A 27148-nucleotide genomic window follows, 5' to 3' on the forward strand; every position below is an offset into this window, starting at 1 on the left:
TCCCCTACGAGTCGATGTCTATTGGGTCTTTTCGCTGAGGCCTGTTTGATAGCGACTTGACTTATATTGTAGTCGAGACGCTTGGTGGCGCTAGCAGGCAGTCTTATAATATTAGTACAGTGGCTAGTAATATTGGTGTTATTGGGTGTGTCGATCACGATCCAACCTCCCAACGAGCATCGACTTTTATCGGCCGCAAATAATTACCTCACACGTCGTAGCAATTAAGCCGATCGTGGCAGAGGTTGGCTTACAGATCGTGCATCGCGTTTGAAAGCGCCCAGTTCAACCTGACGTATCTGCATAAAGGACGGGACGGAGAAGAAGAGACATGATACATACACAGCGCTTACTTACTACAATGCAGTTTATTCTGAGGATTAACAATGCATATACTCTAACACAAACCACGTGCTCAAACTAGAAATCGTGTATATAAAACAAATCATGCGACACTTAAATATTATATTTATTTCGCTGATAATGACACAGACGGCTTGCTGATACACGTGTCACAAAACTTGGCAATGAATCGCGCTTCTATAATGAGCCTTGTCATTTCGTTAGTTCTGCTTCAAATTATGCTAGCGCCTCCTGTCAAAGTAGAGGGGGCTTTGGATGAGCACATGATTAAAGCATCTACCGGTTTGCCCTACATAGCATGCATCACACGTCAAAGAGATCTGGTAGATGACTCCTGTGATGCACGCTACAAACTTAGCTGTTACGGTGAACGCAATAATAAAGTTGCCAAGGCGCAGCCTGAGAGTTTCCTCACAATTCGCTGCAAAGAGCACTTGCCAACGCCTATTTAATCACACAAGCCTAATTGGAGGGAACACTAACGAAATGACAAGGCTCGTTATAGGTAATATTCACCTCCGAGCAACCCTGTGCTCTCGCAGCCTACGCTTCGGCTATCCGCACAGCATGTGAGAAATGCGGAGAAGCACAGAGAAAGGCCCTCCTCCGTGCGGAGAAGGCACTACTTGCGGCCGCCACGGCTAGGGCCATGCACACACGTGAGCACATGCTGGTTGCGTGACACTAAAACTGAGCCGTTTTTTGCATCCAACATCCGTTATCACGTTTGATTGTGCCATATTTGTGTGCAGTCATCACATAAAAAGAGAGATTGACAAGCCCGAAAACTCGAAACCAGTTAACTTTTATTCCTTAATTGTCGAACGTTATTCGCGGTCATGTTGCGGCGAAGCGTCGTGGCGAGTGATTAAGCCGTGTTCGCCAGGCTGATTTTTTCAACAAGGCTTTGGGATGAGTGCTTGAGAGTGGTTAACCTGCAAATGGAAACTCAGTTGAGTTCGGATTCTGACGGTTTTGAGTAATTCACATGTGAACGAAACACGAAAATAAAGCAATCACAATAACACGGCAAATGCAGTCAGTTTCAATGCTCTGGCAGACACGTCTGCGAAAAGCACAACACAGCGGAGCACACAACGCTGGCTTATTCATATTAATACATGAGCGGTACCCAGCGAGCTTAAAATGAGAGGGGCACGCTTTTGTTTTTCTCGCTAAAGTGACCTCAGCTACACTTGAGTGTCGAAGCGCAGATGGCTTGTAACCTTGGTCTGGTGAATAATTTAATGCTCCTGATACTTTTCATTCCATTGATCAAAGCTGTGGGCGAGCCAACCACGTCGAAATTTCAGTCTCGTGCGCGCTTTACCACAATCTAATCTGCACCATGCAATGGTGTTGTCAGGCGTACATGTTCGTAAGCACTGTTAAGCCTACTGCGACAACTAGATTCTAAAACATCGCACTAGTACAAAATTCATGGATAAACTCGATTGATTGATTGATTGATTGATATGTGGGGTTTAACGTCCCAAAACCACCATATGATTATGAGAGACGCCGTAGTGGAGGGCTCCGGACATTTCGACCACCTGGGGTTCTTTAACGTGCACCCAAATCTGAGCACACGGGCCTACAACATTTCCGCCTCCATTGGAAATGCAGCCGGGATTCGAACACGCAACCTGCGGGTCAGCAGCCGAGTACCTTAGCCACTAGACCACCGCGGCGGGGCAAACTCGACTTCAGCGCTTACAGATGGCCACTTTGTCCGTGTATCGCTGTTTAGCATCGGCGTCCAATTTCTCGGCGTACCCGCTAGCCTATTATAGCACGCATCGCCCATTGCTGCAGCAGCTTTCACAAATGGTTAATCTCGTATACTTTCTAAATCCAAATAAAATAAAACAAGACCAACATGCCCGCAGTAACTTGTGTGCACCTGTTGGAACCACCGGACTCAACCATCGGCATGCCGCCGGCCGCTGCTATGGTGGCCTTCGAAATGGCGGCCGCGTGGTAGCCAGTACCAACGTTTCTAGAACTAGTTCTAGAAACGTTGGCCAGTATACAGCAGGCGCGCTTTTCGCTGCCGCACCCGCCAAGCTGACATCACGTGAATACAACCCGTAGAAGCGCGATATTTTCATCGCCAAGTTTGGTGACACCTGTATACCAGCAAGTCATCTGTATCATTATGAGTTAAAGAAATTGAATATTTGAATGTCGCATCATTTGCTTTAGATACACCATTTCCGGTTCGATCACGTGGTTTGTTACTTTATAGGCAAAGATTAATCGTAAGGCTAAGTTAAGCACTTTTGTCTTGGCGGACTATCGGATCTAACGGATCAGTGGTAAACAGACTATTCTACTTTAAAGCGATGGCTCCACTTCTCCAGCTGCAAACTAAGAAAACGCCTGTGATTCTTCAGCGAACTGCGAGCGCGGAGGTAAACGCAGACACACAGCAAAGAGGAGGCACACAGCATGAGCGCTGTGTGCCTCTTCTTTGCTTTGTGTCTGTGTTTACCCCCGCGCTCCCAGTTTGCTGAACAATCATGAATTACCAACTAGCCTACCTTTCCATCCTATTGAAAGCGCCTGTGTGCATGCGTTTGTCTTTCAAGCTTAGCGAAGGTCAATGATGGCGAAAGACCTTCCGTGGGCATTCAGGCGCGGCGTGTTCGAAAGAAAAAGAAAAACAGTGACACAAGGTTACCATCGCCTGAAGTGCTGGTTGCGTTCATTTTCATCGCACGTTCCGGCCGAGAATCTTGTGTCTTGAAGTGCAGTCTGCGGGCTCCCTTGCCGCTACGAGTGTAATCGAAACGCGTGGACTGGTCGTCCTTGTCAATCAAGGCATGCAACGAAGCCATATCTCCACGAACCAACGGTGTCTTCCTTGACCAATGCATGAAAAACCAAGCTGTCGTCTAAGGGATCTGGTTTAACCAACTTCAACCACGGCCATTTAGTTTTTTTTTTTTTTTCTGTGCTAGGACTTACGCGCTGCGTTTGCTCGTCAGTGCAGGAAAAAGCGCGTATCGAGCAAGAGGATGCACACGTCGGAAATTCAATTCAAATCGAACTACACTGATGAATCAAATTAGATAAACAATAATTGTAGAGGCTTGACGTAGCAAAAGCATGCAGCATATTTGAGTGAAAGAAAAAAAAAATAAGTCATAGCAGCGTTTATTGGTCATTTCACAAAGGGCTCATTTCAAACGCAAACACGTATTAAACATATGTCTCCGTCAAAGTTGTTCTGAAATGACATTAAACGAAACTAATCATCACCAAGCCAAGAAAATAGACCTACGAAACGACGGTCAACGAAACTTTAAGACACACCACGAAGAAACCAAACACCTCCGCGTGGATAGGAAACGTCCCGTGACAAAGCCTTGCAGAATTAATTCTTGATGTACAAGCTTTCCTTGAGCACCGAGCACTTCACTTCGTGATGGTATGCGTCCGGCAGCAGCGTTTTGAGGAAAGCGTTCAGCACCATGGCTGTAAGGCCCCAAACCTTGAATTGACCCGCCAGAAAGACGGGCATCGCATAATCTCCGCCGTTCAGGGTTCCGCGGCGGCCCCTGAACTGCGTGTAGCGCAAGTTCGACTTCTCGCACAGCTCTTCAAGCGTCCGCACAAACGCTAACTGAACCTCGGCGTCGTTGACGTTCAGGTCGACATCGAGGTCGATGTCCCGACCGCGTTCACCCAGCATTGCCAAGACGACGGTCATGGAGAGTTTGTCGCGCGGGTTGTAGAACGTCGGGAAGGAGCCGAGGACCTCCACCTTGCTTCTGCTGACGCCTAGCTCTTCTTCCGTCTCCCTCAAGGCCGTGTCCACGGGATCAATGTCTTCGGCGTGCTCCATGCCACCCGGAAAGCAAACGTAACCCTTGTGGCGGAGCAGTCGACTCGAGCGCAGCGTGAACAGTACGGACGGCTTGCCTCCTCTGCTGGTGCACAGCGGAATGAGAATGGAGGAGCGACGAATTTCGGTGTCGGGCCGCGCCGGTTGCGCGGTGCCAAGTTTGAGCTTCTTGATGTTTTCGAGGCACGACTGAAGCTTGGGACGCGCGAAAGCATCGCCCAGGGCTGGCTGCGATATCGCGGAACTGCTCGAAGTCGTCGACAAGCGAAGCGCGCTGCGATGTGATAGCGTAGCGGCGCCGAGCATACGGCGAATTCTCACGCAGTCGCGAATTGCCATCTTACGTTTGGCACTCGAGCTCTCGTAGGCGTGAATGAGGAAGCGTTCACACTTGGCTGCATTCGCTATGACCGCTTCTGAGTAAGAGTTGGGGGGGAAAAGTCTACGACAAACGTGCAGGACGAGAGAAACAAGCTATCCCTGGGCGCCGCCATTGTTTATGTTGCCAGTTGCCTAGTTTGCAGTCGCTAAGGTTGGCCTTATTGTTAATAACGCAAATTAATCCGTACATTGACGTGTTTGAAGGGTATTTGAGTATTAATTATACTATAATTAAACATTTTACCAACAAAAAGTAAAATTTTGCCTAAAAATATGCATAAAATTGAAACGTGAGCACTAAATCTACTTTCAATTTTTTTCTGTGCTCGTGCTTGCACTTTGCGAGTCACTACGGCGTGCTGCGGTACTGCATTGCTGAGGTCATACAGTTTATATACTAAATACTAACTCTATGGATGAGGCCACAATAAAAGCATGATAAGGTTAGTCATTCGATGGTGTAATGGTTCTGGTTTCGGTTCCGGGTCGTCGTGCTCAAATACGCTTCACGGGGTATATGCTACCGTGAAACGGTCGCTCTACCATCGGCAGCCACATGCGCTAACTAAATTATCAGCCCGAGTGGACCTGCATAGACGCTTTGCTTATCGAAGAACGCGGAACTATACGGCATATCGAGCGTGCTCGAGAGGCGCTCATCGGCGTCTGCCATACGCGATCCGCGTCCTACAAGATCGCTGCTTATTATGACGTCAGAGCTCTAGTCAGCGCTGATTGCGTATGGTAAAGACGCTGATGGCTGTCCCGATTGCACGCACTCGCAAGTACCGAAGAGTTCCGCATTCCTCGAAACGCAAAGCATTACTTATGATGACGTAAGCATTACTTAGTGCGTGTGGACGCCGGTGGTTTCAGTAATAGACGGATAGGCAAGAGTCACTGTTCACTGTCCTGCACTTGGCTGGTCGTTTTCGCGAAGGCTACAAGAATTCACGCCTGTGTTTGAAGCTGAACTCGTGGCAATTATTCTAGCACTACGCAAACTAACTTGGGACACTCATACCACTATAATAATACAGTTTCAGTGAGTATGTAAGTCGCGTACAGCTTCATCTGAATTCAGATGCTTTAAAGACGTTCCTAACGCTAGTCCTTCCTCAGCTGAAGCTCTTAATGTTATCGTGGGCACCTGGACATTGTGGATTAGAGTTAGAGGAAATGGTGGACTCGTTAGCTCAAGCGGCATTGAATGGACCAACACATTCTGTCCTTCCTGTAAAGTAGCCAGTATTAATGCGATAAAATATAGAAAATATATACTCTGTGCATATGCCATAGAGCCAGTAACGTCATGGACAGAATTTGGGCATTTGAAATTTTAATGGAAAACCAAGTGGTGTCCTACTAGACAATTGCAAGTCATGCTAACTAGATTACGTTGTCGTGTGCCTCCGTTGAATCTGTATTCACACAGAAGTGGTCTGGTGATGACTCCCCTGTATGTAGCTTTTGTTCAGAAGTGGAATTAATAGGGCAATATTTTTGTCATGTCGCCGTTACAGATTATAAAGAAAACAACTCCTTAATCGTCATCACATTGGCTAAGCTAGGACTGACCTTCACCGTCGACAGTACACTTATCTTTGGTGCTTAGGCTCTGGACTTCAGCCGCAGGGACGCCTTTGATGCAATTCGCAGTTATTTTCACGCAACAAAATGAATGTGCCTCTAAATGATTATTAGTACATGTATTATTATGCCATCAATTTCGATACTAGTGTAATTTACAGTCAAGATAAAGGCTATACTGTCAGGTCAGAATGGTAAAAAGTAATCATTGCACTCTTTCTGTAGTTAAGCACTTTTTTCTTCCTTTTCTTAGGAATAGTTATTTCTTGAAACGCCTAAAAGTTCATATAACCATTTCTTGGTCAAGCCCCCTGTGTGGGTATGAGCCATTAGTTGAGGCATCATCATCGTCGACAGAACAAGAGGAAGTAGACGAGGCATAAGAAGACTGAGAAGAGGTCTGAACGTGAGAAAAAAAAAACAATTATCGCGTTGTTGTAGTGTTCCGTGCGTTATTTTTCTCATAAAGATGTGTTATTAACTCGTGTATTTATTTCTTGGCCCATCACTCTGAGTAGCTATAAGCGATATTTGAAGGCATCATCATCGTCATCATGATTATCATCATAATGCTTTCACGTTTTTTGCTGTCTCACTATTTTTCTTATTTTTTTTCTGCAAACTTGATATCGGTATTTCAAATCAAAATTAAGTTACAAAAAAAATTTGTAGGAATGACGCAATGCTGAAAGTTTAGGGCAAATTCACCTTATAATCGGCCAATCCCCTTCTTTGGGTACGAGCCATTTGCACAGGGAAACAACAACAACAACAACTTTCACGTACGGAGGTCCGTAACTAGAGCGGGGTTTGGAAGGTTCTGACACCACCCAAAATGTTTTAGCGCTTCAGCATTTCAGGTTATCATAAAGTACTTACACGCCTCAGAATCGACCATCAGTCGCCGAAGTTGGTCGCTCTACACGAAAACACCCCCGAAAAAAAAACAGCAACATTCCTAGGCATGGCCAGGGACGTATGTTGTTTCTCTCTTGCTTATCGGTATTCAATTCTTAAAATGTCTCACTTAATTATATAATCGATTCAAGGTCCATCCCCCAGAGTGGGTATCAGCCATGTTTGAGGCATCATCGTTATTACCTTCCAGTCGTCTTATGTGAGCGCTGAAGAGACTCTTATTAGAGTTTTTTTTAATAAACTTAATTACTCACGCACTTCACAGAGCTTGAGAGACGCCGTCCTTTATTTAGTCGGGCGGGGCTCTTAAGATTGAGAATGAAAAGTGAAACCCGCAACTGTCTGCTGCTAAGTGCGACACCTCAGCAGTGGTTCACAGGGGCCCCCGCACAAGCGATAGGCTATTGATAAAATCCTCACTGCCTTTTCCGGTGAGGCAACCACTTGCAAACCAAGTGGAGCCCTTTATGACTCCCGCTTTTCGTATCGACCGCCGGACTTTCCACATCACGTCGTTGGGAACGTCTTTCATCTTCCTCGACAGTAAAAGCACGAAGTTACTTCCGCCTGTAAGAGATAAAACCCAAGGTTAAAAAAAAACTGGGTCGACGAAAACAAAAGTGGCGTACGTGTGTAGTGATTGGTGTAGCTCTTGTCCTGTGCTAAGGGGCAGCTTTTCTACTGTGAAACCAGAGGGAGTGCCTAGCACGGACACTCAGCGTTTCCCGTTTGTAGAATTCCCACTTGTATACGACGATAGTTATAGCGCGAGAACTGAACGACGACACAGAGACAAGAAGGACACGAAGGACACGACACGTCCTTCTTGTCTCTGTGCCGTCGTACTGTTCTCACGCTGTAACTACCGTCATGTCATATCAACTAGCCCAAGCTGCCACACGTCTAATCCACTTGTACGTTTACCGCACTGACGATGACGTGATTGTTTGAGGTATAAGCATGTAGATATTTCTGGTGCGATTAGCATCTGTATAGGAACAATCGAAAAATTGGTGCACGACGTGCGCGCTACTTTTTGGAGCGCTTTTTCAGGCTCCTGCTTGTTTGCGACAGTTGAGACACGTGTATATCTACAGCGAGTTCCGTCTTGTTGTCCCCCGCCCACCTCAAGTATAGCGACAAAGGCGCCTAAAAGGCACCAGTGACAGGAACAGCCACACTCTTGGTGAGGAGCTCGTGCCCTCTCTTGCGCGCCGTGGGCGTCAGCCTCGTGTTTCCGTAGTTATTAGCAATCTTAATGTTAAGTTATTTGCATGGATGATTTCAATATTTTAGACCTCATTAGCTTGTTTTATTTTAAAGGGGCCCTGCAACACTTTTTTATGTAGTTTCGGAAGGGATTCACCAGATGAGCTTATTGCCTCACAAATTCATCGCACAAATCTTTAGAATCCCTCTAGTACGAGCGGAGTTACTAAGATCTGTCGCATGCTGCATTTGCATTCTCTTTTGACTCGTTGCGACGAAAGCGTTGGAAGCTAATCCAGCTAATAAATATAAAAAAATTAATGTTCACAGTTCCTGCTCGAGAAACCCCTCCCTCACTCCCTCTGTGTCTTTTCTTGTCGGTTAAAGATTGGCGGTGCGTTTCGTCTCTGCTTCAGCATCCAATGATGGCCGGTCTAAGAGGTGAGGATATCTCCGCTTGAGCCACGTTCATCGGCCCCGCTCACCCACTATTATACCCACGGTTAGAACATACGATGCGCTGGACGATGTTATCAGTTTGAACTTTATGCTCGATATGACGGCAACGGCGACGGCTAAAACCCATCGAGACAGTCCACATCAGTACAATGAAGACCGTGCGTATTGACTCCAACAATTCGATTCGGAAGAAGTGGCTTTTTATTTGCTCAGCATGACAACTCTTCTCCCGTTTTCGAGCGAGTTTACACGGATGCCAGGTGTATGCGTTTTAGACATTTAGTTGAAGATGGGAGATACGCTAGAAAGAAAGAAGTTTCGATTAGCCATGTAAAGTTTAAGAAACAGCGATGCTGGTTGATCTAAGGCCCAACCTCGCCTTCTTGACTGGTGGTCTCTTCATGACGTAGGCCTTTCCTTGGCGTATACAAAAAGCGAAGTCGAACCACAAGCCTGTCACAGATCATGCAAGAGTGCCCAAACTCCCCTGCCGGATCCAACGTGCAAGCTATAGTTGTGGCATCACCGGTAGAAGCGTGGGCCTTTCGCCGTTAGCACTCGGCTGCGCAGCGTACTAACTCGGCGTTGAGTCTACGCGGGCTGTCTCCATCAGTGAGTGTGACTGATAAGCAAACTCGCGTATGTGTTTTTGAAAACACCCGACAGTTTTAACTCGAGCTTTAAGAGCTTCGCTCTTAAAATGCCGTTGGATGTGACGTTTTGACGAGCAGACTTGTCTTCTATATACATCCTTGAAGAAGACAGCTCCGCCTGCCGTAAGGTCAGTTATAACCACTCTCTGAGTAAGCAATTTTTTCTATATCATCATGTTGATGTTGCGTGAAGAAGCTTTCGGTTTCGGGAGAGAGTTCTTTGGGCATATAAAACTATAGACGTGTCGCTCAGCAAACTGAACTATTACAGCAGTCAAAGGCGCAGGTCGGCAAATTCGTTTATGAGTCAACTCATTCAGATTCACTCAGACTCAGATCGAGCCCTGATACTGAGCCTCAGTGAATCAGGGTGAGTAATATCTTGATGAGTTTGAGATCGAGTGAGTCCGGTGGAAGAAGCTTTTCGAGAGCGGGAGTTCCAGTGAGTCCGGTTCAGGAAAGTTTAGGTGAGCCTCAGTCCGAGCAAGCTCTAAGTGTGAAATATATTTCATAAAGGAGTCTGAGTGAACTCCGCCATGTTTGCTGACGCATAGTCAAAGGACTGTCACTAAATACCGATTTAGAAACGGCAGTATTCAATGCCGTAAAAAAAGTTACAAGGGGTATGAGCCGAACGTACTTAGACGATCAACACGCGAAAGCTCGTTTGTCACTCCTTGGAACTGTATACTCACGTTCGGAACAGATGTGCTCGATCGCCCATGTGTCGTAATCCGTGTCCACGATTTGGTAGCAGTGGGTGCGAACATGCTGTATTCTATAACCGCGCGGATCTGCAACACAAAAAAACAACCCGGGTTTTTTTTTTTTGCCATACCACAAGACGCGGGAAAAATTCCGTTTCCAGCTGCCGTCCACTTGTCCTTGAAATAAACAAAAAACTTAACCCTTTCGTGACCGTTGACGAGTGCCGTGCTAAGTATTTTCTACTAGAAAGACCACTGATGGCTATACTCGTGCACAACAAAAATTAGCATCGACTTGACTCGGCTATGTCAGGTGTACGTAGCATGAGCTACGGACGGACGGACGAACACGCAGACGAAGGCACGGACACATACCCCCGTATTCACAAACGCTCTTCGACTCGACTTTCACCCTTCACTTGACAGAGTTGAGCACTGCGCCTGAAAATGACGCTGCGCTACTCAAGAATCGCAGCATACTATTGATAATATGCAGTGACTTGCCGTGCCTAGAGATGGCGCCTCTATCGGCTTTCTCAAGTGAAGGCAAAGCGTCGAGTGAAGGGAGGTTCTAGAATACGGGGGATAGACGGACGGACGGACTAGGAAGCGAGCTCACACGATTCAAGCGCCAGCCCACTAGTAACACGTCACTCCAGGAGCTTCCAGGTCACCGTGCTAACTGCGCTCTGTGTGACGTCACTGCTTATCGGGCATGCGCAGTGCGGCTCTCGAAAAGCCTCGCGAAATCGGCTCATCCTTGGCCAGTGTAGCTTACGCATGGAGCAAGGAAACACTCCGCCTTTTCCATTTTTTTTTTCGTGCTGCGTTTTGGTAGGGTTTGGTAGGGACCGGGAGAACTGGCATTAACGAGGGCCTCCAAGACCACGAGCTATTTCGCGACTTTTCCACCAGGGGAGGGCGCATTTGTCGTGGCATCCGTGAGCTTACGCAACAAAAATGGCACCATTTGTCTATGCTTTTTTTTCAATAGAGTTCATTCCTTCTTTATCTCCCCATGTCTCTCGCCTTTCACTGCATTACCGCCTCTAATACAGCGAATGCGCTGTTTTTTCATGCTAACGGAAAAAAATACAGGGACGTTGTTTTCCCGAAATAATGCACCGTTCTATTCAGAAAAAGAAAACTTTGTAGAGTGAGCAAAAAAAAAAAAAAAACTCCGTCATTTTGGCAACTTTTTTTTCTTTATACCTTCAGTCGCGCAATAGTTTATGCCAGTTCCCCGCCTGTGCGATATTAGTAAACAGTGGAGGACGCAAGCAAGCGCAGATGGAGTTCTTTCTTCATGTTCTTCTTTCATGCGTATATATATTTCCCTATCCCTTCTTACTATGCCTCACTTGTTTCATATATTTTTCTTCCTTTATCTCTTTCTATATTACCTCTTCTCATAACCCTGGCATCCGTCCTTTTTCATATGCGCTCAATTTTTGCCACCTTCTGCTATGCTATACTGCGCATGGTTACGCTATAGTTCACGCCGGTCTAATATCTTTCCCTCCTCCTCACACTAACATCAATGCTCACTCTTACTTCCCCTTGCCCTGGCTAAATAATACAATAAATGGCTATGCCTTGCTTTGCCATCTCCCATCGCTAACCATCCCATCGCTCTAATAATGATAGCTGACCTACGTAAACGTTCTTCGTTTGTTTGTCTGGGACTGTACGGACCAAAACCATTGTGGAGGGCTCAGGAAAGTTCGACCGGGTGATGTTCTTTAACGTGCACAGACATTGCATAGCACGCGGGCTTATATCGTTTCGCCTCCACGTAAAGGGAAACTCCGCGACCGGAATCGAACCCACGACCTTCACGTCAGCAGCCGACCACCGTAGCACCTAAAGCAGAGCGCCGGACTTCCACCGCCCTGACCACGTGTTGTCAGTCCTGGGTATTACGTGGCCTGCCTAGGTTCATTTCTTTTTTCAAGCGTATAGCTTGTACTGCCTCACAGTTGTCGTTGGTGACGTATAGCTGTGACTGGAATAAAATAGGCAAGGAAAGGCAACCGTGAGCAGCACCCAAAACAGGTGCCGGGTACACTGTAGGTGACGGAGCAAGGTATACGGGGCAAGCATTCGACTTCGAGTCTTTGTACAAGCATTAATAACGTTAAGTCATAGGGTATTACGCTTGTGCAGGTAATCGTTTCGTGCGTGAATATGAATGTCGCACTTACATTCAGGAAATCGAATTCTGTCAGATTCCAGCTTGCCTTCCTTTAAGGTTTCGTTCCAACTATCAGTCCCTTGTGCACTGAAACGTGATTAAAGGACGTGAATTCATGTCTTTTTGTACACGTGGATGCATTTTCAAAACAAAAGAAGTAAATCAGTCTGATGCACTTAAGACTTTCTAAACAGCGAAGTACTCTCGTGCCAACTGCCGCGGCCAGGATGTCAGGGAGCCTTCCTAAGAGCACCAGAGGAGGCGGCGCGGCTTGCACGAAGCGTCGGTTTTCGATGGCCCACGCACTGACCTCCTTGCGACTTTGTCCACTCCGTTTCCGTTGCTTTGTAGGCATGGCAGCACGTGACAAGTTCCTACAATGTTACGCTCAGGTATACCGATACCCTCCCAAGGCCCCTCCCACGCCTGCCTGCTCTCAACACCGTTGAAGAACGCCCGATGACTCCATGTCTGCTATTTACGAGCGCTAGGCATTTGGCCCATGACAACAGCCAATATATGAAATAACGGGGCAGGTGGTTAACGTGCCAGTCAACGTGGCGATAACACTGTGCAGTGCCGGCGACAATAAGTGCCCGACAACGCTGCTTTCGACGTACTGCACACATCATGCGCCGGCTCTTTAACAAGCCTTCCTACAGAAATGGTCTTTCCAAGAAACGCCTGGTGCAACTCCGAGTTATTTCTTCCAAGATAACTCACTTTGTGGATATGACGGTGATTTTTTTTTACTGATGGCCTTCTAAAAAAAACACTAAATTCCAAAGTGTGTTAGGCAAAAGCCTGTAGCCCTTCGACTGACCTGCGTCCATTTGACTATTTCTGCCATGTCTTTTTTGTTCATGAGGTTTTTTTTTGTTTTTGCACTCAGCAATAACGTCATTGCTGGGAGAACGTTAAGGGAAGAGGTCTCAGCTGTGGTGGCGCAACGGCGATTCCGTGATGTTCGTCGCAGTACCATCACGGAATCGCCGAGAGCGGGGGAGAGGCCAGAGCTGGCATCGTTCCGGGGCACGGATGGATGAATGGTCGCGGTGAGTATGAGACGATAGACGAATTTAGTTGGGCATCCGCAGCCGCTCTGCGGATGCAGCGATCTAGCGATTTCCTGTTATACACTGCCTACGCAGAGCTGTTGCGGATGCTCATCTAAATCTTTAATGAAGAATGTCGCCTTAAAAGGTATGTCACTACCGCCACCAACTTGCGCACGTGCAGCCGGATGCTCACGGTCTTCATTCCCAAACACCGACAACGACAACAGTATGTTTTCGCTGTTTCGGGACACCGCTTCACGTTTCAGTGGAAGTACAGGGTCCACGTGTGAGAAAGTGGAGATGCATTGGCGCGCGTGTGAAGCTGAAGGGTGTACGTGTGAAATGTAGCAGACAGCATACCGGCTATGGCGTTCAACTTAGGCTAGTTGGAATTGACTGTATGCTTCCATATCACTAGGGAACACGGGTGTACTAAGGTTCCTAGTATCTTGGGACCTTAGGTTGTACTAGCGGTTGTCCCCCCCTCTCTCTCTCTCTTTATCTGGTGTCCATGGGTGTGTTCGCTAATATGGAAGCATACAACGTGCGCATTTGCCACCGTCATTGAGAGGCTTGGTAGATTTCCCGCTCGACTGTTGTACCGTCCACGATGTCACTCTCTCCAAAGACCGTTCGCCGATCGGTGATCCGCGTCTATCGATCCCCTCCCGCCGTCTTACGTCTTTACTTTTTTCTCCATCTCTTGTAATGTCACATTACCCATTTCCTTGTGAACCACTGCTTAGATGTCCTACTTTAATAGATACAGTTGCGGAGTTCACACGTCTCTTCACTTCTGTTTTATAGCAACTTGACCCCCCTCCCTCCCTTACCGTCAACCGCTTGGTTTTCCACCTGGTGTTACTCTCGCCTGAAATCGAGTCACGTAGTTATGGGAGCGTTTTTCTACGTCCTGGTGGTGGTATTTGAAGAGCTTCTTAGAAGATATTGGTGTCTGCACTCCTCCGAAGAACATACAGGTGCACAAGAACTAAAAGGATAGGACAAGATAGAGAGGACAGATTGACGGTTGCTTACGTTGGGTTTATAGTTGAAACAACTTCACCGTCCTTGGGAAAGAAAAGTCTCTCGTTACATATCTTGTACTTCGAATATTGAAGAGCGTCTAGAGCTGCGTACCATCGCTTGCTTGCCAGCTGAAAAAAAGAAAGAAAAAAAACTTCAGCGCAGCGACTTGGGTACGCGTTTAGAAGGCGGCAGAATTTTCGTGGCAAGTGTCAAATGATTCAACGTGGCCACTTGAGCGTCACCAAAAACATTTAGGATGGCGGACTGTGCGTCACCACCACCAACGGTGCTACGGAACAGAGCGATTGTGGAAACACCACGGCATCTTGCGTAAGCACGTGACAAAAAGCTTATTGTGTACCGTGACGACAGGGTGCAGTTGGAGCAGAACTATAGCTTTTGAAAACACGCTGCAATTCTCTGAATCCTTTTTTCTTGTGCACTCACTAGTACCACTACAATTTCGGGGCCCTCACATTTTGTAGAGTACGATCCATTTGATGCAGTACGTACGTTTTCCAAGCCTTAGTTCGACGAAGAAAAAAAAACGACAACTGAAAATTGTCGCGTCAGTGTTCCTTCAATAATTTAAGCATTTAGTTTAAAAAAAATAAAATATGTTGACCCTTACAAATAGCACTAAATGGGACTGCAAATGTATCCCCTTCACAGTACCTTGTCCCAATCTATGTCTTTCTGTCCTTTCACGTTGCAACTTGGCGTTGAGTTTGACATCGTGGGATCCAGCAGAACCAACAGCAGCGCCAGTACTTCGAAGTTCATGCCGATCCACAGGACGATTCGACCCAAGCTCTGCGGGCTAAAGAAAGAATAAGTCATAGTTTGAAAAATAAATAAAGACGAACCATGCATGTTCTACAGCATTCAAGGCCCGCATGGCCTCTGTCATGGAGCAAGAAGTACTTCTTTCCCCGTGTCCTCGGTATAGATTCGATGCTTCGGAAATGAAAGAAGTACGCGTATGGGAGATGGGGCATCGCGACTTGTTTCAATGCTGTTGAAGCGCACTCGTGCTGAATCTCGTCGGCGCAGAGTTCAACATCTCATTTAAATCTGTATACCCAGGCCTCCGTTGGCCCCACCTCAGCGACTACCAATGAAGGAGAGCGGGAAGAGAGAATTACCCATTTCACAAAATCACATAACGTCACAGATGATTGATGATTGATTGATTGATATGTGCAGTTTAAAGGTCCCAAAACCACTCTATGATTATAAGCGACGCCGTATCGGAGGGCCCCGGAAATTTCGACCACCCGGGGTTCTTTGACGTGCACCCAAATGTGAGCACAGGGGCATACAATATTTTCGCATAACGCCATAGATTGCAGGTGCATTCGATCCGGTTGCGTAACCTAAAATTGGGCGATGCACGGTCGGTTACAGAGAAGGAGGAGCTAAATGTCCGATCATGTACCCCGGTCCAACTCGTACACGATAAACAGGCAGGGACATTGAGACTCTATAGGCACCCTATTCGCAATACCCACGGCTTATAGGTGGCGAGCCGTGCAATCCAAGATGGCTGCGGAAGGATGATCAACCCGTGAACTCGCATAAAAAAAAGATAGCATGCACGGACGTACTCCTTGTGCTGCTTTCACCGGATGATCTCTTGATCGTCAAATGAATGCATATCGAAGCAAATTACTTTCCCAACCGATAGGAACTGCTGAATCTTCGCTACCTCATTTCTTGCCACAGTGCAAAGGGTGATGGTGTCAGCTGATTGACCGTGTATCAACGATGCTTTGCGTAATCCTGTGCATGGTACAGAAAACTGCGCGAACTAGAATTCACGTATGAACTGAACGGCACTCCGAGATGATTAGTGCCGAGCTTTTCTGGTGGTTTTGCCGCAGTAGTAGGCCACTAGCGAATAGCGCGCCGTCGTGGCTGCATAGGAACGAATATTTAATGTAGCGATGGTCTGTAAACGTATTACGCCGTCGTTACTTGCGCTGTAAGCATCGTGTAGCTGCTTCTTCAACGAAACACAAGCGTTTAACTTCCCATTAAGTAGCGCTTGTGTCGTCACAGCCATGATCAGACTCTAACAGTGCGCCATTCCCTGCACTTGGATGTTGCAGATTTTATCAGCGCGATCAAAACAAGGGTAGCGAAACGAATGCACGCGCACGCTTTTCGCAACGTCGAAATTCCGAAAAATTAGCCGCACAACAACGTCGTTCGGGCGGCACCAGTGAAGTGCAGGAGAAGTTAGCGCGGACTAACTGCATATTTCATTGCTCTAACCATTTCGCTTCACTGATCGAGCTCGAGCGCGTTGGCAACATATGCGGCGCTTTGTAATATTCATTGTATGATTGGCATACATTCAACGCACAAGAAAAAGTATGCTTTTATTTTGAGCTCGCTGAAGGCTGTTATACAATAAATACAATCAAAGGGACTTACGAGCGTGAAAAAAACAATAATGCACGACGGCACGTGCAGTGCAACTCGCTGCTCGTGAGCTAGCAGCTGATCGTTCATCGCCGCTGTGACTCTCAACGCGTTGGCAACCACCTAATTGATTGATATGTGGGGTTTAACGTCCCAAAACCACTATATGATTATGAGAGACGCCGTAGTGGAGGGCTCCGGAAATTTAGACCACCTGGGGTTCTTTAACGTGCACCCAAATCTGAGCACACGGGCCTACAACATTTCCGCCTCCATCGGAAATGCAGCCGCCGCAGCCGGGATTCGAACCCGCGCCCTGCGGGTCAGCAGCCGAGTACCTTAGCCACTAGACCACCGCGGCGGGGTAGGCAACCACCTAAGTCCAGTGAAAAATCCTCTACGTCAAGACGGTTTCTTTGAACATCACTTCTGAAGGTAATCTGAGGAATTCTCTCCGCCAAACGACTTCTATAGCACCAACAACGCGTCATTCGCCACGCACAATACCCACATGGCGTCAATCACCATGTTTATCTGTGGGTGCGGAGATCATATCGCTCCGAAATCCGGCAAAAAAGGAATCGCTTGCAGTGTGCTTCCATCTATCAACGAACGTAAAAAACAAGCGCCGCAGCGTAGGCCAGGGTTTGGAAGCGCAAATCGCGAGCCTGCGCTATTTTACGCGTACAATGAATGTTATAAGATTCATGCGCTACAAAAGCACTGGCGAATGCTATACGCACGTAAAACAAGGCAAGTTTTAACTGAAACGGTCAGACGTTAACGTTTAACTATCCGAAGGGGCTGCAGAAAATTTCGTGAAGCTGATATGTGTACTCAGCGGGCAATTATCGAAAGCGCGAGTTTACCACGTATTTTCACGAAAACTCCCCATCCTACAAGAAATAATCTGATTTATCGTGTCACAGACGATCCCATGTATTCACTGATGTACGAAACGTACAAAGAGGTTAGTGTTCATTTCTTGCTAACGCGTTAACCCTGCGGCTAGCACCGCCGAACAAGGCAGCATTTGGAGCGTCTGCCTAGTAATCATCTATGAGAAGACACTCCCGAATTCCGCTAGGTGGCGTGACAGTCTATGAACATTGCGAATAGCATATACTTTACCTGATGTGGTATCTGATAAACCACAACTTCCGATACATTCGGTATCTGATACACTATAACAGTGATGTAGACTGACACAGAAGCAGTCTCCGTGTTCGAACTCTGCTTTGCTCAGGTCGGACCTCGGGTACCAACTATGGGTCTAAGCAGCGAACTGGGGAAGCCGCCAAGGGTCAGCTACCCTTGGCCGAAGCCTAGGCGAGGTGCTTGACCCTCTCACCAGTTCTCAGAGAATTTATCAAAATTCTCTGATCTTATCTGACTGACGATTTGTGTGTTCAAAGTAGCGGTCAACGATTTAGGGTACTTGGTACTCCACTTTTGGGAGAGCATAAAGCCATCCCGTGGGCCTCACACTTGATGAGGCTGAGTCCAAGGAAAATTCACACATAATAAAACGACACTAAAGGCAAATATTAAGTCGAAGTTGATTGTTAAAATACAGGTCCAGAAACATCGTAGTGTGTTGTGCTAAGGAAGGGCCTATTTTGAAATAAAATCACGTTTTAGTGATCCACATCGGGTTAGCGCACTTCGAATTATCCGCCTCAAGAAGCGGACCAACCGGACCGACTCACTCCACTGTTGCCGTGCACAACGTTGCCCGGCTTTACTGCACTAGTAGCAACAGACCGAAAGCAGTGGGAACCACAACAGCAACAACGGCTACTGATCAATTTCCCGCCATTGACCCCGAGATCGCAGACGTTTTTTGCTTCAACTACGCATCGCTAGATGGCACCACCTGTGTAGTGTAACTACGCGAAAATTTAATTTTTGGATCACTTGCACCATTCCCTACAGTAACGTCCGGCGGTTCTTTTCTCCATGAATCAAACAGAAATGAACAAGTAGCATTTTATCGCGTCTCTTGATGCACGTAAGGTTCTTTACTTAGTGCAGCTAGATCAATGAATAGTGATAAATTGTAAGCGGTCCGTCTAATGTCAACAGGATCATTTTGAGTATGTCCTACTGCGGGCATGTGTTCTTGTGCATTAACCTTAATTCCTCGGTAAGTAAACCATTGTTGTTCATAACATTGTAATTTTTGACGTTGTCATACATTGAGCTTTCACTCTGATGTAAATTCTTATCTGGATTTAGTGTACCTTTAATGAAGCGGATGCTGTGTAGACGCACAGTCACGCTCCTTATTCGAAGTTTGGTGGTGGTGGTGGTGGTGGTGGTGGTATAAGTTAAGTGACTATATCGGTGTATTAAAACAGATATATTCGGAAGAAAGTGGCTACATGTGTCGCCACCGGTAATGTCACAACCACAGTGCATTTTGTCTGAAAGTCTTGTAGCTTAATGTTGAAGTAACTATTTAGCGGCTGCGTGTGAACCCTTCAATTAATGCATTCATCTCGTGTTTACAAAGTTATTAACGACGTATATATCAAACTGTCGTCGAAACGACAATTTGATGCCCCTGAACAACACATATGCCTGCCAGACTCGGAGAACAACTCCGAACTATTGGATATTTCGAATGAACGGGGGCCGAATTGGTGAGCTTTTACGGTATATGCATGCGCCGCAACCAAGGACCATTGCGGCGACGCAGTTTATAAAGTGTGCACTTTGGTGGTTTGCGCCATATTGCGGGCGACTGTGAACAGGCCCGTACCAAGCTAAACAACCGCAGAGACTTGCTCGATACCAACGGTAAGTTGTATATAGCCTATAGATTGCTCACCGTTAGTAGCATGCTACAGTTGTATGTACCAGTGGTTATTATATATTTGATATGTAGACCACATTTAAACTACATGCGTATACTTACAGTATGCAGGATGCCGACGGCGGGCTCTTTATATGCGTTCCTTTTACTCTTGGTAGTGCACAAATATCTCAGATAATTCAGTCAGCGGGCAGATGCCCGTTCCCTATTCGCTGTTCACTATTTCCTGCCCGTATGTATGTATGTATGTATGTATGTATGTATGTATGTATGTATGTATGTATGTATGTATGTATGTATGTATGTATGTATGTATGTATGTATGTATGTATGTATGTATGTATGTATGTATGTATGTATGCATGCATGCATGCATGTATGTATGTATGTATGTATGTATGTATGTATGTATGTATGTATGTATGTATGTATGTATGTATGTATGTGTGTGTGTGTGTATGTATGTATGTATGTATGTATGTATGTATGTATGTATGTATGTATGTATGTATGTATGTATGTATGTATGTATGTATGTATGTATGTATGTATGTATGTATGTATGTATGTATGTATGTACGTACGTATGTATAGACCACTACGTACGTCAGCGGCAGTCTAATCACGTGTGTAACAATCGTGATCACTATGATGATCACTAGTGTAAGCGGAAGCGTCTGTGCGCAGGGATGCTTGGCCTGACATGATCACACATCCTTAAAATTTCTCCTTCTGCTTAAAAAAGCGCCACTGAGAGGTAAACAAGGAACTATATACCCTAAATGTTAGAATGTGAAATTCAAAGGCACTCAAGCTTGTAGAAGAGTTGAAGCGATGTAGGACGTTTCGTTAGGGATTCAGCTGTGGGGGACAGACTCTGGACAACTGTGGTGACAAACTGTCGTGTTCCAGCGCTGGCTCAGCCTGCTTTATAAACGTTTAATTGGTCATGTCACGCAAACTACGAATATTGAGGCTCAGTAATAGGACCCCGAACTGACACACAAGTATGCAATCGCTGAAGCAAAAGTCTAATAAAGGAAACACTTTTATATATATATACGAGCACTCACCTGAACCAACGATGCTAAGGTGGTTTGTAGAACGCTGACACTCCGTACTTAGTGGTGTGTACATAAAACGAAAACCGCTACAAACGTCGACGTATGATAACGTCGACTGTAATGTGTAAACCTACGACGAAGGCAATTCAATAAAGTATTTTCGTTATGGCATTCGGGCATTCTTTCTAGTGGAGTAGGCTAAGACATTATGGCTGGCACGACGTTGCTTTTTCTTTTCTTTATTGACGGGCAGCAATCATCAAAGTTTTCGACACCATTGTACGCGAGGTTAAAACAAGAATGAAGCTGCAGTATGACTGTTGTCACCCTACTGACGAAAGAAGAAAAGTCGCTAAGTTTAGTTTGAAATTATTATTTTTTTGTTGGATGAAACGGTGTCCATTGTTCTTTTCTTACAAGAAGCGAACAACTGTCTTTCATGTTTTGTGAGTTTCTTTAAATTATATATCAGCTGCCCGCTTTTTAATTTACAACTTATTTAAGACGTCACAGTGGCACGTCTTATATATTATCTTGTCTTTTGATTTCTGGGAGGAGTTAAGCAGTAGCCCTAAATAAGAATTCACTATCTTTATTAACGTCGTCATAATAATTACCTTCAGCGTAATCAATGTCAGTATGAAGTTTGAAGTTTATTCACAGTTACTCAGTACATGAGACATGAATTGTCGTATATATTGCCAGGAGTATCGCTTTTTACTTATTGCTGGGCATTGATTAAGAAGAAACTGTATATAGAAACTCCTCCTGGGGTAATTCTCAATGATGTAATCCTGAATGAAGTAATCCTCAATCCTCATCTTTACCTTGAGCAAATTCATACACAGCCCTACTTATATACCCTCCGGGTTTAGGTCTTCAATAATTATTTTTCTCTTTGGGAGTCCTCGCCATAATTGCTGAAGTGCATTGTCACCTGCAAGTCGCAAGTCGCTGTGGTATTATGTGTTGGCCTCTATATGTATTGCCAGCAAATCACGACGATTATCCCGTCGTTTGATTATTATATTCAAGCACGCAGTGAACAGCATTAGATGGGTCGTGTTCCTTTTACTGACCCCTCTAAGAGCGAAAAAGTTAGGTTTTCGATCCCGCATTGACTTAGATTGTTTCGGTGAAAATTTTATTTCATGTGATAGGTATGTGGGGTTTAACGTCCCAGAACCACCTTATGATCACGAGAGGCACGTCGTGGAGGGCTTAGGAAATTTAGGCCACCTAGGGTTCATTAACGTGCACCCGAAATCTGGGAACACAGGCCTACAGCAATTTCACCTCCATAAAAAATGCAGCAGCCGCAGTCGGGATTCGATCCCGTGACCTGCGGGCCAGAAGCCGAGTACCCGTAAAAATTTGAGCATACATACAAAATGTAAAAAAATGAGGATGGGGGCAAGGTTTGTGCTCCACCAATCATCCACCTAAAGGCTCCATTGAATTGATCATAAAGCTACTGAAGACTAAGGGGATGCCATTATTATTCTACGATCAGTATTGCATCCTAGTTCCAAAGAATCCCGCAAGATGCATGTCAATCGGGAGATAGTCGTCAACATTCTGTGTCGTAATCCTTCCGCCACTTTGATGGACACCACAGAAGCTAGTTCGCATTATACAATGTCCGTGTCCTTCCGGTCCTCAATCATTGCACCCTCACTCTGGTAATCGCTCTAGCATCCTGGGTAGTTCACTTGGTACAGCAAGTGCCCCAGAAATGCGTTGTTCCTGGGAGGAATTCATTGCCCACAGCGAATCATTCGTCACTAATAACCTTCTTTTCTGAGAAATCCGCATGTATTTTTGGTAGCCTTGCGCTAGAAACCAGTGGTTTGCAATTTTACCCGTAATTGCTCTACCTTATTCTTATATGATTCTTAAGTGAAAAGAAGATGAAAATGAGCCCCGCAACTGTCTGCTTGCAGTGCGGCACCTCAACAGTAGCTCACGAGGGATGGGGGAAAGGAAGGATTAAAAGGATATGATTAAAAGATATAGAGATAGAGAGAAGGGGAAGGAGAGAGCGTGGCGTTGGGACGGCGACATCCAGAAGTAAGGAGAAGATGGGAAAGATGGACACGGTCGCAGAAGTTCGAGGACAAGGCACCACTCAGCGAGATCTCTAGTCGGCGTCAGGAGATGGCGTAGGGCGAGGCCAGTCGGCCAGAGCTGCGCTGTCGTCGGAGATCGCGGGGGCACGACCGGTCGGCACGCAATCCAGCCAGCGAGTCCTTGCTCTACCTTGAACAAACGGCTGTGATATTTGACCGTTTTGAGAAATCGCGTGTATAATGTTTTAGGTGCATTGAATTATTCGGTTGGAGAGAGGCCTACATATAATGTAAGCAATTTTTTTGCACAAACGCTAATAATTTTGAGTAAAATCACTTGTATAACGGATCGAAATGGTCGCGTAAATCAAGAACGATTGTGTCACCACGTGGTATCACGCGCAAACATAAATGGGGGACTTACATTTTAAAAATCAAATTCTGTCAGTCTCCAGCTCACCTACCTTCAACGTATTGTTCCAACTTTTAGCCCCCGGTTCACTGAAGCGCGGTTAAAAGACATGAGTTTACGTCTTCGTCAGATAAATTGAACCATCCGAATAGTCAATACGACTTGACTTAACCTCAATCTCCTACGTGTGACCATATAGTCCTTCAACGACTTTAATATGAACATAGCCTATCCCTTTCGTGAAGTCCCTACAGTGTTGAATTTATAGTTTGATGTGCCACGTTCCAGTTCTATCGGCAAAAGCATTAGTTTTTTTTTCTTTCCTCAAAGATAATGCAACAAAAATTTAATTGCGCGCACATCAGGAACCCGTGTTTTCATTCTCTTTACATCAAAATGAAACGCGACTGACTGCAGAAAGATGAAGTATTTAATTACATGCAAATTACAATTTAATTGCTAAATACCACGCGAAAGATCTTGAAACGCAATGCTGAAAGCCTTGCAGTTGTGTAATGGGAATTTGACGCATTAGTCGACAGAGAATCACAATGCGAGTCATAAGGGCTTGTGTCGTCCCACAGACGTTTTCTGCGCTCTGGTAGCATACTTTTTAAGGGGCGAATCTCCTTAAGGCGTCACCCGATCGTCCTCTGTAGTAACCACCTCTATCGAGTATGTGCCACAGTATGTGCCACAGGTTTAGTTCTTAGAATGTTCGCTAGATTGCGGTACTTGTATAATCAATATATGATGAATAGATGCGAGATGGCGGTACTTGGAGTGTTCACTAGATGGACGGACGGACGGACGGACGGACGGACAGACAGACAGACAGACAGACAGACAGACAGACAGACAGATGCACGGACGGAGAGATCGACCCATGGATGGCCGCACGGATGGACGCCTGGATGGGCGGACTGACGCAGTGACAAACGGAAGCAAGAACGAACGCACAGATGGACGGAAGCACGGATGGACTGATGGATGCTTCACCCCAGTCATGATCATTCACTCCGTGGATATGCTGTGATTTTTCTTTTGATTTCTCCGAATATCTCAGCCCCGTCGCGGTGGTATAGTGACTAAAGCACTCGGCTGCTGACCCGCAGGTCGCGGGATTGAATCCCGGCTGCGGCAGCTGCATTTCCGATGGAGGCGGAAATATTGTAGGCCCGCGTGCTAAGATTCGGGTGCACGTTAAAAAACCTCAGGGGGCGAAATTTCCGGAGCCCTCCACTACGGCGTCTCTCATGATCAAGTGGTGGTTTTGGGACGTTAAACCCCACATATCAATCGCCTATCCCAATATCTCAGTGTACGCACTTCTTTAAAGAGCGCACAGGTTTACAAGGACAAAAACAAGAAGTGAGAGAGGATGAGAGAGGCAGAGAGAATGGCGGTTTCTTTGGGATAGATAAGTAGGATTTAAGCATAAAACAACCTCACCATCTTTGGGATAGATAAGTCTCTCGTTAAAGATCTTGTACTTGGCATACGTGAGAGCGTCCAGTGCCACGTACCATCGCTTGCTCGCAAACTGCAAAAAAGAATAAACTGGCGTGTGCGGCTGGTCGAGAACGAAGAATTACGAGGCCAATTAAGGGCTGTCCAAAAGGCTTACAACAAAGCCACCCAACTCTAACTAGTGGACATGACGTGGACACGACCCACCTCGGCCTAAAATAACCTAGTTTCAAGGCTGTATTTATAAAGTTATTCAATCAATCAATCGAGCAATCTTTAAGCGACCTTAAGTTACGTGGATACTTAATCAGGGGACCGTCTAGAAGGCTGCGGCGTTTCTTGCTTAAATGCGAATGGATACAAGTTTAGGGTGCACGCTCTGGTCTGACGTCATGAGCCGAACAGCCGGTGGGCGTGATAACTTCCACATGGAGATTAAACGGATCGTAAGAACGCCTGAACAGTAGAATAGTGTCAAAAATCACAGTATATCCACGGAGTGAATTATGATGAGTGGAGTGAAGCGTCCGTCCGTCCATTCATCCGTCTGTCCATTCCATCCGGCCGTACATGCGTTCATGCATCTGATCGCGTTAGAGAATGCAGATGGCGCGCGGGTAACACCGACGAGACACAAGCCAAAGAAGCCGAGTGCAAGCGTCCTCAACGCGCCCGCCATCTCTGTTTCGCCCATGCCCCACCAACGATCCGCCACGTACGGCAACTATCCAAGAGACTGAGAGGCCCTCGTTCTCTGCGTACCCCATGCACAGTCCGCGCAGCAGCCACTCGAAGAGTAGCGGTACAGCGCCAGCTAGAGTATCCTCACTCAGTTGCAGCTTGTATGTACTTGTGTGGGACAGCGCCATCTACTAAGCTGTTCGTGAGATACTGCCTTCTTTTTTCTCTTGTCTCTTCCTCTTTCGGTCACGTGTGACGCGTGACAAGGTTAAAACGGGAACTTCGGCCCTAAAACAGCGCCAACAGCTTATGCGTGTGAGAAATTCATGTTCGCCGGGCTGATTAAGCAATACGAGTACGGGAACAGGCCCCGGGTTGCAAAGCACAAGCAGCAACTGCGCCCCGAGAATCCGACAACTTTCCGAGCCTAATGCACGTGAGAACAGCGAGCCGAGGAAGTGGTGTTGCGGGCAGATCATCGTCATCGTGGTGATGGCGGAAATGCGTTCGCCAGGGCGGACGCCTAGTTTCGGCGGGAGTTTCTAGAGTGGCACTTCGGCTTCGGCTGCGACGTCTGCAACCAAATGTTGCCGAACGTTTCAATTTCGCTGCTGGACCATATGTACGGAATTATTGGGTGGTGATCTTTTTTTTTTCAAACCTTTCTTCAACACTATTTCCATCACTGGCCTGGGTCTGGGGTAAAACATTGTACTGCCACACAGAATGCTCGGTTTCGACTCCGGTGCAAACCCTCCCATTTATCGTCACACATAAGAAGCGTGTTACACATAAAAGGTGACGTTAGTCACCTCTTAAGCGTTACCATAAGGTCAGTATCAGAGCAAAGAGGTACTGACAACAATTTTGAAAGACGAGTTTGCTCTCTCATAAATATTTGTAGACGGCTCTGATAGAACGCTTTTTGAGCATAGTCAGGAAAATGCTCTAGTAAACACATATTAGCATGGCTCGCGGCCTAGAAGTTGCAATAAGCTCTCAAAGTCTGCTAAAAGTCGCTTTATCTTCTTTCGACAAATAACGCTACAGGCTCAGAGGTACAACGTCCCAGGCCAAGCATGAGCCATTGACTGATTTGTGCATGGCGTGCTCGGTCATTACTGGAGCCGCCGTGGGAGACCGCGACTTGTCCAAGCATGTGCACGCAAGCGCACTGAAAAGCAGGGCATTTGAACAAAAAGAGAGAGAGAAAAAACTGCTTGAGGTCACGAGGCACACGAGACGCATTTTCTTCATCCGTGCCAAAACTCCCTGCTTATTGGTTCCAGCTCTTTTCTCGGGATGAGAAAAAAAGAGAGAATGCAATTGCAACGTGCGACAAATCATTGTAACTCCGTTCGTACTGAACGGTTTCCGAAAATTTTTGCGTGGTGAATATGTGAGACTATAAGCACCTTTAGTAAAGCCATTTCATGGCCCCTTTAAGGCTTTCAGCTAAAAAAGCAATTTAAAACAAACCTGTTGAGAGCTAAATATAGAGCGAAATGAGATGCAAATGCATCCCCTTCTCGATACCTTATCCTAATTAACCTTTTTCTGTCCTTTCAGGCTGCAACATTGCTCCGATATTGGCATTGGTGGATGCAGCAAAATGAACAACAGCGCCAGTACTGCGACGTCCATGGCAATGCGCAGGACGATTCCACCAAACCGTTGCGGGTTCAAGAAAGAATAAGGAATAGTTCGAAAAACAAATACGAACCGCGCACGTTATATAGTGTGCAAAGCTCGCATCGCATCGCATCGGCATAGTCTCAAAACTTAAAAAAAGTGAG

At 46.2% G+C, this 27148-nt stretch overlaps 2 protein-coding genes across 2 annotated transcripts; both read right to left on the reverse strand.

Annotated features, from left to right (window-relative positions):
• Nucleotides 1-3506: 3506 nt before the first annotated feature.
• On the reverse strand, nt 3507-4701 carry LOC142768524 (mitochondrial coenzyme A diphosphatase NUDT8-like). The gene has a single exon (XM_075870524.1). The coding sequence runs from the start codon at nt 4550-4552 to the stop codon at nt 3743-3745; it is 810 nt and encodes a 269-aa protein (XP_075726639.1). The 5' UTR covers nt 4553-4701; the 3' UTR covers nt 3507-3742.
• Nucleotides 4702-7372: 2671 nt separating this feature from the next.
• On the reverse strand, nt 7373-15225 carry LOC119165854 (uncharacterized). Its single transcript, XM_075870525.1, has 5 exons — nt 15087-15225; nt 14421-14539; nt 12335-12411; nt 10119-10217; nt 7373-7669 (listed from the first exon to the last, which is right to left on the reverse strand). The coding sequence occupies exons 1-5, from the start codon at nt 15192-15194 to the stop codon at nt 7476-7478; spliced, it is 597 nt and encodes a 198-aa protein (XP_075726640.1). The 5' UTR covers nt 15195-15225; the 3' UTR covers nt 7373-7475.
• Nucleotides 15226-27148: the final 11923 nt, after the last annotated feature.

The sequence above is a fragment of the Rhipicephalus microplus genome, chromosome 8 (genome assembly GCF_043290135.1).
Source record: "Rhipicephalus microplus isolate Deutch F79 chromosome 8, USDA_Rmic, whole genome shotgun sequence".
Classification (NCBI taxonomy): domain Eukaryota; kingdom Metazoa; phylum Arthropoda; class Arachnida; order Ixodida; family Ixodidae; genus Rhipicephalus; species Rhipicephalus microplus.

What these genes read in the sequence shown, in the direction of transcription:
- LOC142768524 (XM_075870524.1), bottom strand. Translation starts at nt 4,552, where the DNA reads ATGGCAATTCGCGACTGCGTGAGAATTCGCCGTATGCTCGGCGCCGCT.
- LOC119165854 (XM_075870525.1), bottom strand. Translation starts at nt 15,194, where the DNA reads ATGAACTTCGAAGTACTGGCGCTGCTGTTGGTTCTGCTGGATCCCACG. An exon ending in GTTTCAACTATAAACCCAAC is followed by an intron (nt 12,412 to 14,420) that starts GTAAGCAACCGT and finishes ATCACGTTTCAG; the next exon opens with TGCACAAGGGACTGATAGTT. An exon ending in CAGAATTCGATTTCCTGAAT is followed by an intron (nt 10,218 to 12,334) that starts GTAAGTGCGACA and finishes TTTGTGTTGCAG; the next exon opens with ATCCGCGCGGTTATAGAATA.